We start from the raw sequence: 17,118 nt of genomic DNA, 5'->3' as shown, positions 1-17,118 counted from the left end.
TTAACAATAATCCTCCTACCGCCTCTGTTCAGCCCCCATACCCCTATATAAGAGCCCTTGTCTCCTTCCGTTCTAATACTTTAACTTATAATCTAAGAGATAGTGATGGTATGCTTGCTATCCCACCGCCCCGCACTAATTATTGTAAAAGAAGTCTGTCTTACAGCGAAGTTGTACTGTGGAATAGTCTGCCTTTGAATATTCGAAAGTCGCTGTCTCTTAATGAATTTGAATCTAAGCTAAAGAATCATGATTTTGACAGTAGTCTTATATAAATTTTATTTTGTTTTTATACACGGCTTCCTTGTAAAGCAGGATTTTATCATTTCTCTTGTTGTAGTAGCTATTTACAACATTAATTTAAGTTAGGTAGTTAGATTTTAAATTAAATATTGTATAGTCTTGAAGGAAACACCGTGTCTAAATAAAGATTTTACCTTACCTTACCTTACCTTATATATTACGTCCTTGTCACCCCACTATTATACCCCCTTTATTAAGCTCCCATCCCCTCTTTGAGTCCCCACTCCCCGTCAATAAAGTCCCTGTCTCTTTTACTTTCTACTCGGAGCCGATTACTAGCCTCAAACGCAGTCGTTTTGAAGGGAGTTGTACACAAGGTAAAATGGCTGTCAACTTGTTAACACCAAATTTATTTGTACTTAAAGGGGAAGTATGTCAAGTATCACGCAAATTTGCTGTCATTTCAAAACCCAAAAATGTTTGTCTGTCAGCAGAAACAACAAAATAATTGTTAAGTTTGTTATAAATTATCCACCCAGTGCAATAAAACTGTCGATTAGTGCCTATGGCCAGAGACAGAGTAGGCCGGTATGGATTGAAACTTGAAAAATATTAGGCTAATGTTTTTCAAGTTCTCGCAAATTTGTTTCCAAAATACACTAAAACAGATCACGAGTTGTTCCTTTCAAGAATTGAGTTGATTTCTTTCCTCTCGTCATTCTAGAATTATTTGGCAGCTGATCTGAAGGTCTCATTTCATCATTTTTAACAAAAAATATCAAAAACCCCATGATACTTCCCCTTTAAGTTCACTATAGTCATACCTACCTGCCTCGAATAGCATTAACTATCTGCGGGTAAGTATATAACTAACTTGTAACAGCCTTTTTTAATAAAGTGTTGTTGTTGTTGTTGTTGGCTAGTCCTGACTCTGTATTATGCCTTTGTCCCTCCTCTGTTATATTAATCCCCATCCCCGCATCGAGAGAAGGGAAGTTCCACTTGGAGAACGCCATCTTCAATGGCTGAAGATTTATTGTACTCGAGCATCAATGCCATCGTGGATAAAATAGTTTCCAATTAATTAAATGACAATTTCAGGCACAAAATCTTCAACACAGAAGTACCAGCTCAAGTACCTTGGCTGACCATTCACTGGATTTGTGTGATGGTAGTCCCCGGTTTCAAATCCTCGACCACGCTTTGTAAATAGCCAACTGGCAAGCCTGCCTGCCAGGGTTGGGATTTTTAAAGATGTTTATCTTTAGTTTGCATCATTTTTTTTCAGTGTTGCTAAAACTGGAATAAATTACTTACCTCACTTCTAAGCATTATTATATTGAAAAATAGAAAGATAGGAAATTCGTCCGATCATGTATCGGAAAGTTCCACGACATGTTTCAAGTTGGTGAAAACTGAAGATATGCTTCACGAATCGTGTCTTATTACATTGCCAAGGGCTAGAAAGGGGGAGGAGAGGGGGGAAACGAGTCACACGCGCGAGGGGAACGCGGCGCAGAGGTAGAGGAAGCTTCCTCGTCCCTTTCCTTGGCGCTCTCTCGCTTAGCACGCGCGCTTGCTTTCCCTCCTTCCTTCCCAATGCCTGGCTTGCTGCACTGGCTTCCCTGTGAGCTGAAGAGGAGGAATGCAGCGCGCAGGGGTCTTAGTCCTCCCCTAAACACGACATGTCCTCTAAACCGCCAGAGGCTAGGCACGAGGAAGAGGGACATAGCTCCCTTCATGCTTGGCGCGCCCCTTTCGCGGATTCAACGTTTTCCAAAATGGCCACTTCGAAACAGTGTCATCGATCTGCGACAAAACACTGGTCATCCAGTGTTAACAAACGGAATTGTGATCCAGTCTTTCTCCAAAGTGGTTAATAGTGAAACCAAGTCACTGTCTGGCTTGTCATTGTAATTCGGCCTTCCACGAGACCTTCGGAATGGCAAATGGCGAAGCTTCTTCCCTGTTGCAGCGTAATATCAGGACGAAATATCCAGTGTATCCTGATGATCCAGTCTTTAAAGCTGTCGTTTCTGAAAAACCTGATTTACTCAGTGAACTGCTTCAGCAGATGAATCTTAGCGAGAGAGCTTCGGCGTTGGAAACAGTTTACTTTTGGGAGGAAAATTTTCGCGAAGATAATCCGCTGATAATTGCTATTCAAACGGGAAATGTTGACTGTGTGAGAGTGCTTCTAAGTCACAAGGCAAACGTGGAAGGTCGAGGTGGTCCTCATTGTATTGTAGTGATCAACAACATACGTCGTGAAGTAATAGCCTACCATGATGCTACACCCTTATTTGTTGCTGTTCAATATGACCATGTTGGTGTTATGAGTTGTTTAGTTGAACATGGAGCCAGTGTGGACGCAGTTACAGAAGAAAACTACACCCCTCTAATGATAGCAGTCATAATGAAGCACGCAAATGCAGTCACCTTCCTCGTCGAGCATGGAGCTAACTTGGATCTTCAAGATAAAGACGGTAACACAGCTCTTCACCATGCTATAACATGTGGCTTTGATACAGTCGTTCACAAGTTGTTGGATTTTGGAGCAGCCCAGTTGTGCAACAAGGACGGTTTAACACCTCTTCTGTTAGCAAGCGATAAATGTGTGGCTTTTATGGTAGAGGAGTTAATCAACAGACCAGAATGCACAAAGGAACAATCAATTGATGCCTTAGAGCTTCTTGGTGCCTCTATTGCTTGTAAAGAGTTTCCCGATGCCTCAGGCTGTATGCATGCATTTGAGTACATGATGCGTGGTATGAGAGAACGGTTTCAAGACCATTTAAATCCTTTGTTTAAACACACCATGGAACCTGTGGAAGCTTATCAGTACAGAAAAGAGAGTGAAACTGTTGAGGAACTAGCTCAGATAGAAGGTGATGTTGAAGCCATCTACATAGAGGGCCTTATCATAAGAGAGAGAATCCTTGGAACAGAAAGCAAACTGCTTCTAAAGTACATTAAAAAGTTTGCTTCTTACTCTGAGAATACCAGGAATTTCCATGCCTGCATAGCACTGCTCAGACATGCAATTAAGATAGACCAGAACTGTAACAAATCAATCCGTTACAATCTACAAAGGTTAATTGACGTGCTTTACAACATGGCTCAAAACAATTTTCGTCTAGCAGAAAAAGTAGTCCTTGAAGTACTTGACGAAACCATCCTTGAGTTTGAAAAACTATCAGCATTAAAGTTGAAGTTCACTCAGAAGTACGACAGACTACATGAAGCTGGATCTGTTGATAAAATATTTGAATTGACCCAGGAGGAGAAACCAGAGGAGCCAGATTACCTTCTACATAACTGTTGGGAACTGTTGTATTTATTTTCAGAAGCTGAACTTTGTGAGGAAGAGAAAACCTCAAATCTATCAGTATTACAGAAACTTGTCCATATAAACCCCCGTGATTGTAAAGGAAATACATTGTTACATATGGTTTGTTTGGTTGGATTGCCCAAAACACTGAAATGTCTTTTAGATACAGGTTTCAATGTCAATGCTACCAACAGTGAGGGAGATACTCCACTTCACAAAGCCGTTCTTTTTGATCCAAGCAGTAATGCCGCACTTCACATTTTGACCGAGCTGTTGGAGGTTTTGTTAGATGGAGGTGCTCATCATGATTTCCTCAACAACAAGGGTGAAACAGCTGCTGACGTGGCAAAAACTGATGATGCCTGCAGGATTCTTTCAGAAAGAAAAAAATTGGAGTTAAAGTGCATCAGTGCCAGAGCTGTAAAAAAGTTTGGACTTCCTTATCTAGGAGTGGTTCCCAAAACACTTGAAAAATACATCAGCATGCATTAAAATGCAGTCAAGTACACATTTAGTCAAGCATTGGTGTTTTGTTGTTGTTGTTGTTGTTGTTTTTTTGTGGTTCAATTTTGATCTAATTGAACTGATCATAGACAGTCTTCAGTCATGGAGAAACACTATTTATAGTTTTTATAGTTAATTTGTTAGTTCAAAATATTGTTGTTTACTTTTTATTTGCATTTCTTAACAGTTTTGTAATTTTAAATATTCACAGGTGAAGAGCCACCTAGTGGACATACCGTGAATAAAGCCATTATATTACCATCACTTGGATTAGAACATTGCTTTCTTTTTAGATTTTAAGGTCGGTACACATATACATAAGAGGCTCCAGGACACCTTTCCACAAAATTCCACAAGGGGATTTCACTGATGACATGTGTGACTTGGGATTTTTACTCTGAATTTTTGCTGGCTGATTTCCTGGTTTAATTTTAGCTTTATTGTTCATAATATTTCAATGCATCAAACTTTTCTTAGCAAATTTTTTGTGAGTTGGATATTTTAAAATTAGAACTCTTAACTTGTAAATAGCTTGGAGTGTGTTAATAAAGAAATTGTTTATTATTATTATTATTATTATTATTATTATTATGTGCAGTAAAACTATCTGTATGCACAGTATAATGAAGCACCACGGGGCGCGTAGCGTAACCTGTGAGCCAAGCGAAACTTAAAATAGCATGTGAATAAATCAATAAAATATATATACATATATAAAAAATATAAAATATATAAAAATATATAAAAGTCATAGTCTATATAAAAATGTATAAAAGTCATAGCTGGTCTATTCATGGCTGGTCTATCAATCTTGGTATAATAAAACATTATCATGTTACTACTTTGAAAGTTCTTGTAATGTTCAGCGTCGCCGATAAAACCGCCTTCTGCATTCTCTCTAGGACTTGAGTACTCTTTCGTCCAACCAGTGATCGCACACTAATCTCTATTATTATTATTATTATTATTATTATTATTATTATTATTATTATTATTATTATTATTATTATTGTTATTATTATTATTATTATTATCATCATAATCTATATTCTTTCACAGTTCCTTCTGTATTTCTTTCTCTCTATTTTTGGAGAATTTCAAGCCATTTTATCTTAAGTTTTGTAATCATATTGTTTATTCTCTTAACCTACGTGTTTGTAAAAGTAACAACATTGACTGGAAGCCAGAAAATAGATGCTAGTCACCACTGGGTTAATATTAATTGAATTGTCCATTAAACTGGTCACAAGTTTGTTTTCTACCTTATATATTTATTATTATCAATATTTGTTTACTTGTTTTGTTTTTTTTTTAAATAAAAGCAAGCGATAATACAACAATATATACTTTATTAAAACAGACAGTTACAAGCTGGTTATATACCTACCCACAAATAGCTGAGGCTAGTCGAGGCGGGTAGGTAAATAATAATGTTGGCTGATGTTTAGGTGACTCCATGTCACCACTTTCAAAGAAAAGCGTGTGAAAGTTTAGTTGCTTTTGATTAAAAACACAACTGACATGCACAGGGTGTTAATGAGATAAGTAGATTTGCTTTAAAAGAGTCAGATTGAGTGTTCAGTTTGGGTTTTTTGAAATCCTCTGCATGTCAGATTGTACTTGTAATTACATGCAACTAAACTTTAGCACACTTTTCTTTATATAACTACCCACATAACCGAGTTACACAACTTTGAAAATGGTAACATGCCAGAGTCATCTAACCTCAGTCAACATTATGATCGCTTGTTTTTTTTTTTAATTGTTTATCAAAAACCTCCATTTATTCATTTGTTTACTTTATTTTAATTTGTCATGTTTTTATTCAATTCATCTTAAACGTTGATGATGAAAAGCCTTTTAAGGGATGCTCATGTTAAAAAAAAATGAAGTGTCTCCATGACGAGGCTATCAGCGGCTTGTTGCACAAGAAGTGAACTTTCTCATAGCTTATTTTCCCATTTACGCATATCAAATTCCCAGGGAAACCTATAAGACTGATACTCTTATACGTTTAATTATGTTAAGTATTTCAAACAGTTGTAAATAATTAATGTTTTAATTTATTTTCTTATCAGGAGATAAACTAGAAAGGGAAAACCTCATTTATCTCCTTTTCACTTGGATTTGTGAATAAACGGCTATTATTATTATTATTATTATTATTATTATTATTATTATTATTATTATTATTATTATTATTATTATTATTATTATTAGTCCTCATTCTTGAAGACACAGGGACAGAAAGTGGGTATGAGAAAAAAGTCGAACAGTGGGCGGTTCTTTTTTTTCTTCCTCGAACTTTTCCCGCCCAGTTTGACTTTTTCCTTGTCCCTACTATCTCCCTCTTGATCTCTGAGGGGGGAGGGGTGGAAACACCTGCTACACAGCCTAGCCTCAAGTCAACAAATAGGATGGCTGAATTCACCGTTGGGAAAATAAATTGTAGAATCCAATATTTTGAAAGCCACTACCTTTATTCTTAAGAAAGGCTGTGCCTTTTAAAAAACATTGGACTCTAAGATGTACTTCCAAAAGTGTAGAACTTTGAAACTTTAAGCCCTCCCCCATTGTGGAATTTCCAATCTCTCTTGGTGAGAGGGAGGGAGATATATGGATGTTGGGTATTTTCTGCAACTACAAATTTTATGGAAGAAATGTGATGGAATATTTATGTGGAGAAGAATTTACTTTTGGAGTGACAAACTATGTTCTGGGCTTTTGGCCCAGCCTTCGGACTAATGAGGGTCTAACACCATATCCTCACTCCCACCTGACCGTCTCTTATCTGAGTACCTCCCCCCTCACCAAGAAACAAGGCCCTTGAGGGAAAACTACTACCTGCAGTGTACCTTGGCTGTAGTGACTTACTGAAAGTTGACAATTTAGTGGATGAAAACAGCTGGAAGAGTTTGAAAGTGCTAGAAGCCCTAAGGAATGGTGTAAGGCTATTTTTAAACGGCCTTCCTTCAAGGTTAAAACTGTGAAGAAGCTGAAAACAATATACCATCTAGCGTGTAGAAAAAATGGTTCAATCAGTTGGGAATGTGTTATAGACTACAAAATTAGGGAAAAAAGCGTTTTACTTTTCAAGTACAAACTCAACATTACAAGCCCGCTCCATTAAAAAAACTATCGAGTGTAGTCTATACCCCGCCCCGCCCGATACAGTAAAAATGTCACATTCTTTACAACTTCAGCTCACGATGCAGAAACATTCTCCTTGAAAACTGCTAAGCTACCACTAAAAAAAGACATTCAAATTCCCCACTCGAGGGCACGGTAGGCAGTAGCCTCTTTCCCAGTGCTTGGAAGCCCCCACTCCCCCTCATCCCCCCCCCCCCCTCTTCTCCCTCCAATTTACAAGAGAATGAGGTTTGATATGCGGTAAAATGCCAGAGGGATTTTAAATGCCCGACTCTGATTTGCGCATAGTATCCGGGTTTAAATCCCTGACTCTGCCTTTACTGACACACGGAAACCATCAACTAACTGGTATTCACGCTTCCTGCTTTCTGTGGGACAATATATTAACGTCAATATTTAGGGCTTAGTTTCGCGCCCAGTTGTGTAACTCTGCTTCGTCTTGGCCATAAGGGCTCTCAGCTGAAAGAAACTTGGTGGAAAGACGCTGGGCATTGATTAATGACACCACAAGCCGGCAGCCAATAAAAACTCAACGTGTTCCTATTAGACACAAAACCCTCTGATAAAGGTCCAAGGCTAGATAGAGAATCACAATGTTTTTAACGCTCAAAACGATTCTGAAACGGGGCAATCAGATTCAATGCCATTAATTTCCTCGGCAAGCAAAAATCATGCCGCTTCTAAAAAGGGACTGAAGCCAATTAAAGACCCACTGCTTTCTTAGCAACACCAAAAAACACTAACAAGGGTCCGAAGCCAATCAGAGACTCAATACGTTCTCAACGAACAAAACATTCTGAAAATGGACCAGAAACCAATCAGACTCAACGCGCCTTCTCAACAAATGAAACTATGATACTCTTACAAGGGCCCGGACTGAGGTATTCAATAACTCACTGCACATTCTAAACTAACAAAAAAAATCTGAAAAAACCGGAACCCAAACCAGAGCCACAAAAACACAAAACACAACAACAACAACAAGTGGATTTATTAGACTCATAACAAATTACTCTCTTGACACTTAATACACAAAAAAAACTACAGCAAATTACAATAAATTACAACATATAAGGGATGAGATGTGTGTAAAAAGTCAAGTCAGGGGAATAAATGAACCTACATGCAGAGCTTGTGGTTTTCGAGTTATCTTCCTGCCTTTAAGGTGCAAAACAAGTAAGATAAAGGGACTGGTAGAGACAAGCAAATAGCGTGCAAACACAGGGAGACATACTGAACTATATAAGCAGTGGAAATAGTATTCAATGTTCAAAGTCTAAGTTACTTCATGCTAATTTCGAGCTGTTCAGAGAAGAGATACAGCTTTCCTTCATTTGATTTGAAAACTGAGTAGCAAACGAGTAGATGTATTATCCTAGAAAATGGAAGCCATGCAGGATATAGTTTATTTCCCGTTGTTTGTTCTGAAAAAAATCGAAAAGAACTGCGCAATTAATTAAACAAACAGACCACTTGTCACTAAAAATTATTACACAATTGATTAAAAAAACCAGGCTAACTATAGAATGTACCCAATTAAACGCTACAAAAAGCTGCAAATAAAGACGGTGGCCTAAAAGACTAAATCTGAACCGGCCACCATTAACGACGCAAGAAACTACGAGTTACAACAGCAAACGAAAAGATAGACATCCCAGCGAAATGAACAGGCGAGGGTAATGACACACGAAACTGAAGGAACACACTGTATCTACCTATTGATATGAAAAATCTACCCTGAGAGGAAATGAACACGAACGGCGTACCTGAGCAAACACGGTTATCAGTCAAGGATGACGGAAACCCTGCGAGGTATTAAACGATAACGAGGTAGGGAACACTGAAAGAAAAATTTGCAACAAGCTCGGGGAAAAGGGGGAACGAAACAGTGAGTGAAGATTCAACGGGCAAGATTAAGTAGTGTACGACAAAAAAAGACTACATGTGAGTTTACTCAATAAATGTATCCCTACAGCGAACTAGTATCAAGAAATATAAAGCGCTTAACGCTGCTAAAAGGAATCGGCTACAAACTTGTAAATGTTAAGCTGCTAAAAGGAATCGGCTACAAACTTGTAAATGTTAAGCTATATTCTGCCCTTGCCTCCCTTTATTAGGTCCCCGTCACTATTATACCCCCTTTATAAAGCTCCCATCCCCTCATTGAGTCCCCACTCCCCGTCAATAAAGTCCCTGTCTCCATTACTCTCTATTGAGCCGACTACTAGCGTCAAACGCAGTCGATTTGAAGGGAGTTGTACTCAAGGTAAAATGACCAGTGCGTGGCTAGTCTACTCTGTATTACGCCTTTGTCCTCTTCTATTATATTTAGCCCCATCCCGGCATCGAGTAGCCTCCCACGCAGACGCTCTTAGGGGTTCGTCACGCGTTTCTGCCCCACGCGTGGCGAACCCCTGAGAAAGTCTGCGTGGGAGGCTAGGCATCGAGGGAAGTGAAGTTTCACTTGCGGTAGGAGAACGCCGTCTTCAATGGCCGAAGTTTTATTGTGCTTAGTATCAATGCCATCGTGAATAAAATAGTTTCCAATTGATGTTATGACAATTTCAGGCACAAAATCTCCAACAGGGAAGGGGAGGCACCGTCCCTAGCTCAAGGACCTTGGCTGACCAATAGCTGGATTTGTTTCATGGTAGTGGTGGTCCCCGGTTTAAAATCCTCGACCACGCTTTGTAAATAGCCAACTGGTAGGCCTCCCTTCCAGTTGAGATATTTATTTTTAATTTGCATTATTATTATTATTATTATTATTATTTTTTTTTTTTTTTTTTTTTTTTTTTTTTTAGTTGGTTATAGTCTCCGTGGTGCTAAAACTGGAATACCTTAGTCACTTCCATCTAAGCATTATTATACTGAAAAATGGAAAGATAAGAAATTCGTCTTATCATGTGTCGCAGAGTTCCACGAAATGTTTCAGGTTGGTGAAAATGAAAGATATGCTTCGCGAATCGTGAGTCAATTGCCAAGGGCTAGAAAGGGGGATGAGAGAGGGAAAATGAGTCACACGCGGGAGGGGAACACGAACCGAGGGGAACGCGGCGCCGAGGTTATAAAAGGAAGGTTTCCTCTTCCCTTTACTTGGCGTTCTCTCGCTTAGCTCGCGCGCTCGCTTCCCCTTCTTCCTTCCCAACGCCTGGCTTGCTGCGCTGGCTTGCCTGTGAGCTGAAAGGGACAGTATCACGCTATTTTTAGTAACACATTGAAAATCGGGAAGACGCTATTCGGTTGATAGTAGCCAAGATATAATGACAAAATTCCATTAAAAGACAATCAGAATGCAAAGAAACTATCCGCGGATATTTTCGGTGGCAGATGACCAAGATGGAGAGGGGTTCAAATTTGAAAACGTCTGGCGGACGTTTTCAAATTTCGCTGTTGTAACGCACTATAATCGCTGTTTGTACTATATTTTGGTTCAACCTTTCGTCTTAGAATCACTATTAATATTTCTTTAAATTAGCGATTGAGAACACAGTGTTCAAAGTTTAAATTTAGTAAATTTTGGCCAAAAATCATGATATCTCCCATCGATCTCCCATTCCCTGATTTCATACCGTGGGGGTCTGGGTACGAGTCTGTGTACTATGGGATATGGGACCCAACACCCACATAGCCAGAAAGAGCACAGCGAACTTTACAACATCCTCAAGTTTGGTGTTAATCAAGCCAATATTAGGAAAGATACAGCCATTCAAAAACTTCAATTTTGAATGCAGAGGTCCACACAACGCAGGAATTAAACTTGCTGGTAATTTTGCCGGATCTCTCTTGTGAAAGACCTCGTGTCAGGCGTCACTTGAACGTGAAAATACAAAACTGAATGCAAGGCTGGCACTACGGCAAAGGGCAGATTTATAGCTCTGGCCCTGAGGAAGACTAATTCTATTAGTCGAAATATTGGCCACTAATAAATCTGCCCTTTGCCGTAGTGCCAGCCTTGCATTCAGTTTTGTATTGGACGCCGGACGTGACGGACGATTTGTCCGGCGTTCCAAATTTTCTTAGGTTTTGAATGGCTGTATCTCGCCTAATACTCGCTTGATTAACACCAAACTTAAGGATGTTGTAAAGTTAGATGTGCTCTTTCTGGCTATTTGGGTGTTGAGTCCCATATCCCATAATACACAGACTTGTACCCAGACCCCCACGGTATGAAATCTGGCAATGATATTGCCAAGCAAATAATCTAAAAAAAGAGCAAGGCTGATTTCACGGTCAGGGAAGTATATTTTCCAATATTTCGAAAGGCACGGCCTTTCTTCTTCAGAGTATGTTTGAGACTGACCCTGTGGCAAGATACGTTAACGTAACGTAACGTGTCTTGCCACAGGGTCAGTCTCAAACATACCCTGAAGAAGAAAGGCCGTGCCTTTCGAAATATTGGAAAATATACTTCCCTGACCGTGAAATCAGCCTTGCTCTTTTTTTAGATTATTTGCTTTACAATTTTTTTGCTGATTAGATCCTTCACTACAGGATCCGGTACTTTTATTTTGTCACGGTGGTCCTTGCAAACACAGTTTATCACTGGTTTTTACTGAATGACAAAATATTAACGGCAGACTGATCCCAACGGCGGAGGTGACGAGCTTGATAGAACAAACAACAAAAGCTAGAATAACTGAAATATATTTGTTTTTTAAAAAAACAAAATTTTGCCCGATATTTCGGTTTGCAATACAAACCTTCCTCGGGGGCTGAACGAAAAAGAAAAGTGAGAAACATAAAAGGATCGTTACAAAGAAGATTTAAAATATAAAATGCATGACAATGATTGGTTGTTTAGGACTAAGTTACAAGTGTGAGACATGTCATTGGCGTGTTTCGTCACGTCTATTTATACCAAGAGGGTGCAATGTTTTAGCTTTGTTGATTAAATGAGCTTCACGAGCTTTTCTAACGGAGTCACGTTTGCTGTGTATAAGTTCAAGGGGGATTAGTTGGACGTCGTTGATTGAGTGGCCAGGTTGGTTGAAATGTAGCGAGACAGGAGTAGGGTTGAGTAGTTGATGGTGATTCAGGATAGATCTGCGATGCTCCCCGAAACGTTCATTAAGTTTGCGCTTTGTCTCCCCAATGTACTGGGAGTGGCATTTCTTACACTGGATTAAATAGATTAGGTTTTTGGAGTTGCAAGATATGTAGTCAGTAATTTTGCGTGATTCGTTAGTGTTGAAAAAAATGTAGTTCGTTTGACCTTCTTGGAGAAATGGGCAAGTTTGGCATACTGCCCCTTGAAGGGGAAGAATGCACGACGAGGCATGCGCACACAGTCCTGGGGGCGAGATTGTTTATGGGTGAAGGGTGAACTAAAACCAAACTAAAACCAAACTAAAACGAAACTAAAACCGAACCCAGTACTCTCAACCGCTAGAAGCTGGGCACGAGGAAGAGGGAAATAACTCCTTTCCGGGCATGCTAAGCGCGAGCTTTCGCGAAATCAACATTTTCCAAACTGGCCACTTCGGAACTTTCGAAGCAGGTGTCATGGATCTGGGACAAAACGCTGGACATCCAGCGTTAACAAACTGAATCGTGATCAACTCTCTCTCCAAAGTGGGTAATAGTGAAAACAAGTCACTGTCTAACTTGTTATTGTTATTCGGCCTTCCACGAGACCTTCGGAATGGCAAATGGCGAAGCTCCTTCCCGGTTTCAGCGTGATGTCTGGAGGAAATATCCTGATCCATCCGAAGAAGTCTTTGAAGCTGCTTCTTTAGGATTTCCTGATTTACTCACTGAACTGCTTCAGCAGATGAATCCCAGCGAGAGAGCTTCGGCGTTGGAAACAGTTTACCCTAATTATAATTATGTAAACTTACATTTGTTTGAACGCCAGGATACTCCGCTGATGATTGCTGTTCAAATGGGAAATATTGACTGTGTGAAAGTGCTTTTGAGTTACAAGGCAAACGTGGAAGGTCGAGGTGATACAGTGTACCGGAACTACTGTGGTACACCTTTATTTGTCGCTGTTGAACATGGCCATGTTGGTGTTATGAGCTGTTTAGTTGAACATGGAGCCAATGTGGACGCAGTTAATGAAGAGAACTACACCCCTCTAATGATAGCAGTCAAAAGGAAGCAAGCGAATGCAGTCACCTTCCTCGTCGAGCATGGAGCTAACTTGGATCTTCAAGATAAAGACGGTAACACAGCTCTTCACCATGCTATAACATGTGGCTTGCTTACGATCGTTCACAAGTTGTTGGATTTTGGAACAGCCCAGTTGTACAACAAGGTCAACAAGGATGGTTTAACACCTCTTCTGTTAGCAAGCGATGAATGTGTGGCTTTTATGGTAGAGGAGTTAATCAACAGACCAGAATGCACAAAGGAACAATCAATTGATGCCTTAGAGCTTCTTGGTGCCTCTATTGCTTGTAAAAAGTTTCCTGATGCCTCAGGCTGTATGCGTGCATTTGAGTACATGATGCGTGGAATGACAGAACGGTTTCAAGACCATTTAAATCCTTTGTTTAAACACCCCATGGAACCTGTGGAAGCTGATCAATACAGAAAAGAGAGTGAAACTGTTGAGGAACTAGCTCAGATAGAACGTGATGATGAAGTCATCTGTATAGAGGGCCTTATCATAAGAGAGAGAATCCTTGGAACAAAAAGCGAACTGCTTCTAAAGCCCATTGAAAAGTTTGCTTCTTACTGTGGGGGTAACAGGAATTTGTATGCCTGTATAGCACTGCACAGACATGTGATTAAGATAGCCCAGAACTGTAACAAATCAATCCGTTACAATCTCAAAAGGTTAATTAAGGTACTTTACAGAATGACGAAAAACATTTTCCCTCAAGCAGGAAAAGTAGTCCTTGAAGTACTTGAGGAAACCATCCTTATTTTTGAGAAACTGTCAGCATTAAAGCTGAAGTTCACTCAGGAGTTGGACAGGTTACGTGAAGCTGGATCTTTTGATAAAATATTGATCCAGGAGAGACCAGAGGAGCCAGAAGACTTTCTAGATTTCTTTTTGGAACTGTTGTATTTATTTTCAAAAGCTGAACTTTGTGAGGAAGAGAAAACCTCAGATCTATCAGTATTAAGGAAACTTGTCCATATCAACCCCTGTGATAATGAAGGAAATACATTGTTACATATGGTTTGTGTTGATGGATGTGGACATATCTTTCATAAACCACCATGCCCCTTGAAAACAGTGAAATTTCTTTTAGATACAGGTTTCAATGTCAATGCTACCAACAGTGAGGGAGATACTCCACTTCATGAAGCCGTTCTTTTTTGTCCAAGAAGTAATGACCAACTTCACATTTTGACCGAGATGTTGGAGGTTTTGTTAGATGGAGGTGCTCATCATGATTTTGTCAACAACAAGGGTGAAACCGCTTTTGACAAAGCTAAAACTGATGATGCCCGCAGGATTCTTTCAGAAAGAAAAAAATTGGATCTTAAGTGCATCAGTGCCAGAGCTGTAAAAAAGTTTGGACTTCATTATCTAGGAGTGGTTCCCAAAACACTTGAAAAATACATCAGCATGCATTAAAATGCAGTTAAGTACACATTTAATAAAGCATTGTTTTATTTCATTTTAATTTTTTTTTGTTTTTGTCTTTTGTTTCACATGACAGTACAACATTTTGACTTTAGGACTTCATGATTGATGGTTGTTTGAGAGTTAGAAGGGTCAATTTTTATTTAAGTGTTAACATCAAACAGTACATCAAAGTCTTTGAGTGATCGCTTAAAAGAGCTTGCAAACAAAGCAAAAAACCTTCTGGTAATTTCCAATGGTCGTCGCAGTTGCTTACTGAGCTTAATTTAATTAGAGGAGTTTGGGTGAAAACATGGTTTCATGGTGTCAGTCATGACTAGAGTGTGACCTAGCATCTATTTTCTGGCCCCCAGTCAATGTTGTTACTTTTACAAAAATGTAGGGCAGGAGAATAAATGAATGATCACAAAAGTTAAGATAAAATGGCTTGAAAGTCTCCAAAAAATATACAGAAAAAGAAATACAGAAGGAACTGTAAGGTTTTGAACTGTAAGGTGTTGAAGCTCTCCTTGTGACTCACAAGTACGCGTCTACTATTAATATTTAGTATTGCCAATATTTGTTTACTTGTTTGTTTATTTATTTATTTAAAGTAAAAAAAGTAATATAAATGTTGGCTGATGTTAACTCGGTGTCAGCACTATCCTTTGCATGTCAGATTTTACTTTTAATCACATGCAACTAAACTTCAGCACACTTTTTTTTATATAACTACCCACATAATTGACTTACACAACTTTGAACATGGTAGCATGGAGTCATCTAAACCTCAGTCAACATTATGATCGCTTTTTTGTATTTGAAATTGTTTATCAAAAACCTCCATTATTAGAATTATTTAGGCCAAGTTCAGACACCGAACTTTTCATGAGCCGAATTTAATTCAAATCAAGGCCGGCCCAAATCACCAAAATCCCACCTTTTGATTCAGACACCGAACTTAATTAGCCGAACTTAATTTACTTGAAGCAAAACCAATCAAAATGTAAGCGTTTTTTTTTTTTATTTTCCATTTGTTTCTTTGAAATACATTATAATAATTTTTGCATTAGGTTCGGCTCATGAAAAGTTCGGCGTCTGAATCAAAGCCGTTCCAAAGCTGAAATTCCCGACTGAGCCGTTCCAATTATTGAAACAGCCGTTCTCAACTGATTCAGACCTTGAACTTTTCATGTACTTAATTCAATGTATTAGGTTTGGCTCATGAAAAGTTCGGCTGGGCCTTAGTTGCCTACTTTATTTTAATTTGTCACCTTTTGTTAAATTCATTTTAAATGTTGGTGCTGAAAAGCCTTTTCAGGGATGCTCTATGTATGTTAAAAGAAATAGAGAGTTTCCATTGCGAGGCTATCAGCTGCTTGTTACACAAGATGTTAACTTTCTTATACAGTCGGACCTCTATTAAGTGGCCACCCTGGGGACTTTGAAAACTGGCCGCTTAATAGAGGTTGACCGTTGAATAGAGGTATCGAATACAGCACTTTACTGACAAAAAAATAATTTGGGACTTTAGAAAGTAGCCGCTTAATGGAGGGTGGCTGCTTAATAGAGGTCCGACTGTAGTTTATTTTCATATTTACGCATATCAAATTCCCAGCAGTAACTATTAGACTGATAGTCCTCATCCTTGGAGACAGGGACAGATAGTGGGTATGAGAAAAAAAGTCGAACAGTGGAGGGTACTTGGTTTTTTTCTTCCTCGAACTTTTCCCGCCCAGTTTGACTTTTTCCTTGTCCCCACTATCTATCCGTGGATCTCTGAGTGGGGAGGGGGAGAAAACACCTGCTAGCCAGCCTACTCTCCAGTCAACAAATAGGATGGCTGAATTCACCGTTGGGAAAATAAATTGTAGAATCCAATATTTTGAAAGGCACTACCTTTATTCTTAAGAAAGGCTGTGCCTTTTAAAAAACATTGGACTCTAAGATGTACTTCCAAAAGTGTAGAACTTTGAAACTTTGAGCCCTCCCCCATTGTGGAATTTCCAATCTCTCTTGGTGAGAGGGAGGGGGATATATGGATGTTGGGTATTTTCTGCAACTACAAATTGTATGGAATAAATGTGATGGAATATTTATGTGGAGAAGAATTTACTTTTGGAGTGACAAACTATGTTCTGGGCTTTTGGCCCAGCCTTCGGACTAATGAGGGTATAACACCATATCCTCACTCCCACCTGACCGTCTCTTATCTGAGTACCTCCCCCCTCACCAAGAAACAAGGCCCTTGAGGGAAAACTACTACCTGCAGTGTACCTTGGCTGTAGTGACTTACTGGAAGTTGACAATTTAGTGGATGAAAACAGCTGGAAGAGTTTGAAAGTGCTAGAAGCCCTAAGGAATGGTG

The 17,118-nt window shown here is 39.2% G+C and overlaps 1 protein-coding gene across 1 annotated transcript; it reads left to right on the top strand.

Annotated features, from left to right (window-relative positions):
* The first annotated feature begins 2,008 nt into the window (after positions 1-2,008).
* Positions 2,009-16,845, top strand: LOC146453867 (protein fem-1 homolog B-like). The gene is made up of 2 exons (XM_085096105.1): positions 2,009-2,115; positions 12,804-16,845. The coding sequence occupies exon 2, from the start codon at positions 12,873-12,875 to the stop codon at positions 14,760-14,762; it is 1,890 nt and encodes a 629-aa protein (XP_084952231.1). The 5' UTR covers positions 2,009-2,115; positions 12,804-12,872; the 3' UTR covers positions 14,763-16,845.
* The last annotated feature ends 273 nt before the right edge of the window (positions 16,846-17,118 follow it).

The sequence above is a fragment of the Pavona decussata genome, unplaced genomic scaffold (assembly GCF_977016875.1).
Source record: "Pavona decussata unplaced genomic scaffold, jaPavDecu1.1 SCAFFOLD_322, whole genome shotgun sequence".
NCBI classification, from domain to species: domain Eukaryota; kingdom Metazoa; phylum Cnidaria; class Anthozoa; order Scleractinia; family Agariciidae; genus Pavona; species Pavona decussata.
The sequence above is the reverse complement of the archived record's forward strand: the minus strand, read 5'-3'. Positions and strand labels throughout refer to the sequence as shown.

Bases quoted from the DNA above. Each gene is read 5' to 3' on its own strand.
- LOC146453867 (XM_085096105.1), top strand. From the start codon at position 12,873: ATGGCAAATGGCGAAGCTCCTTCCCGGTTTCAGCGTGATGTCTGGAGG.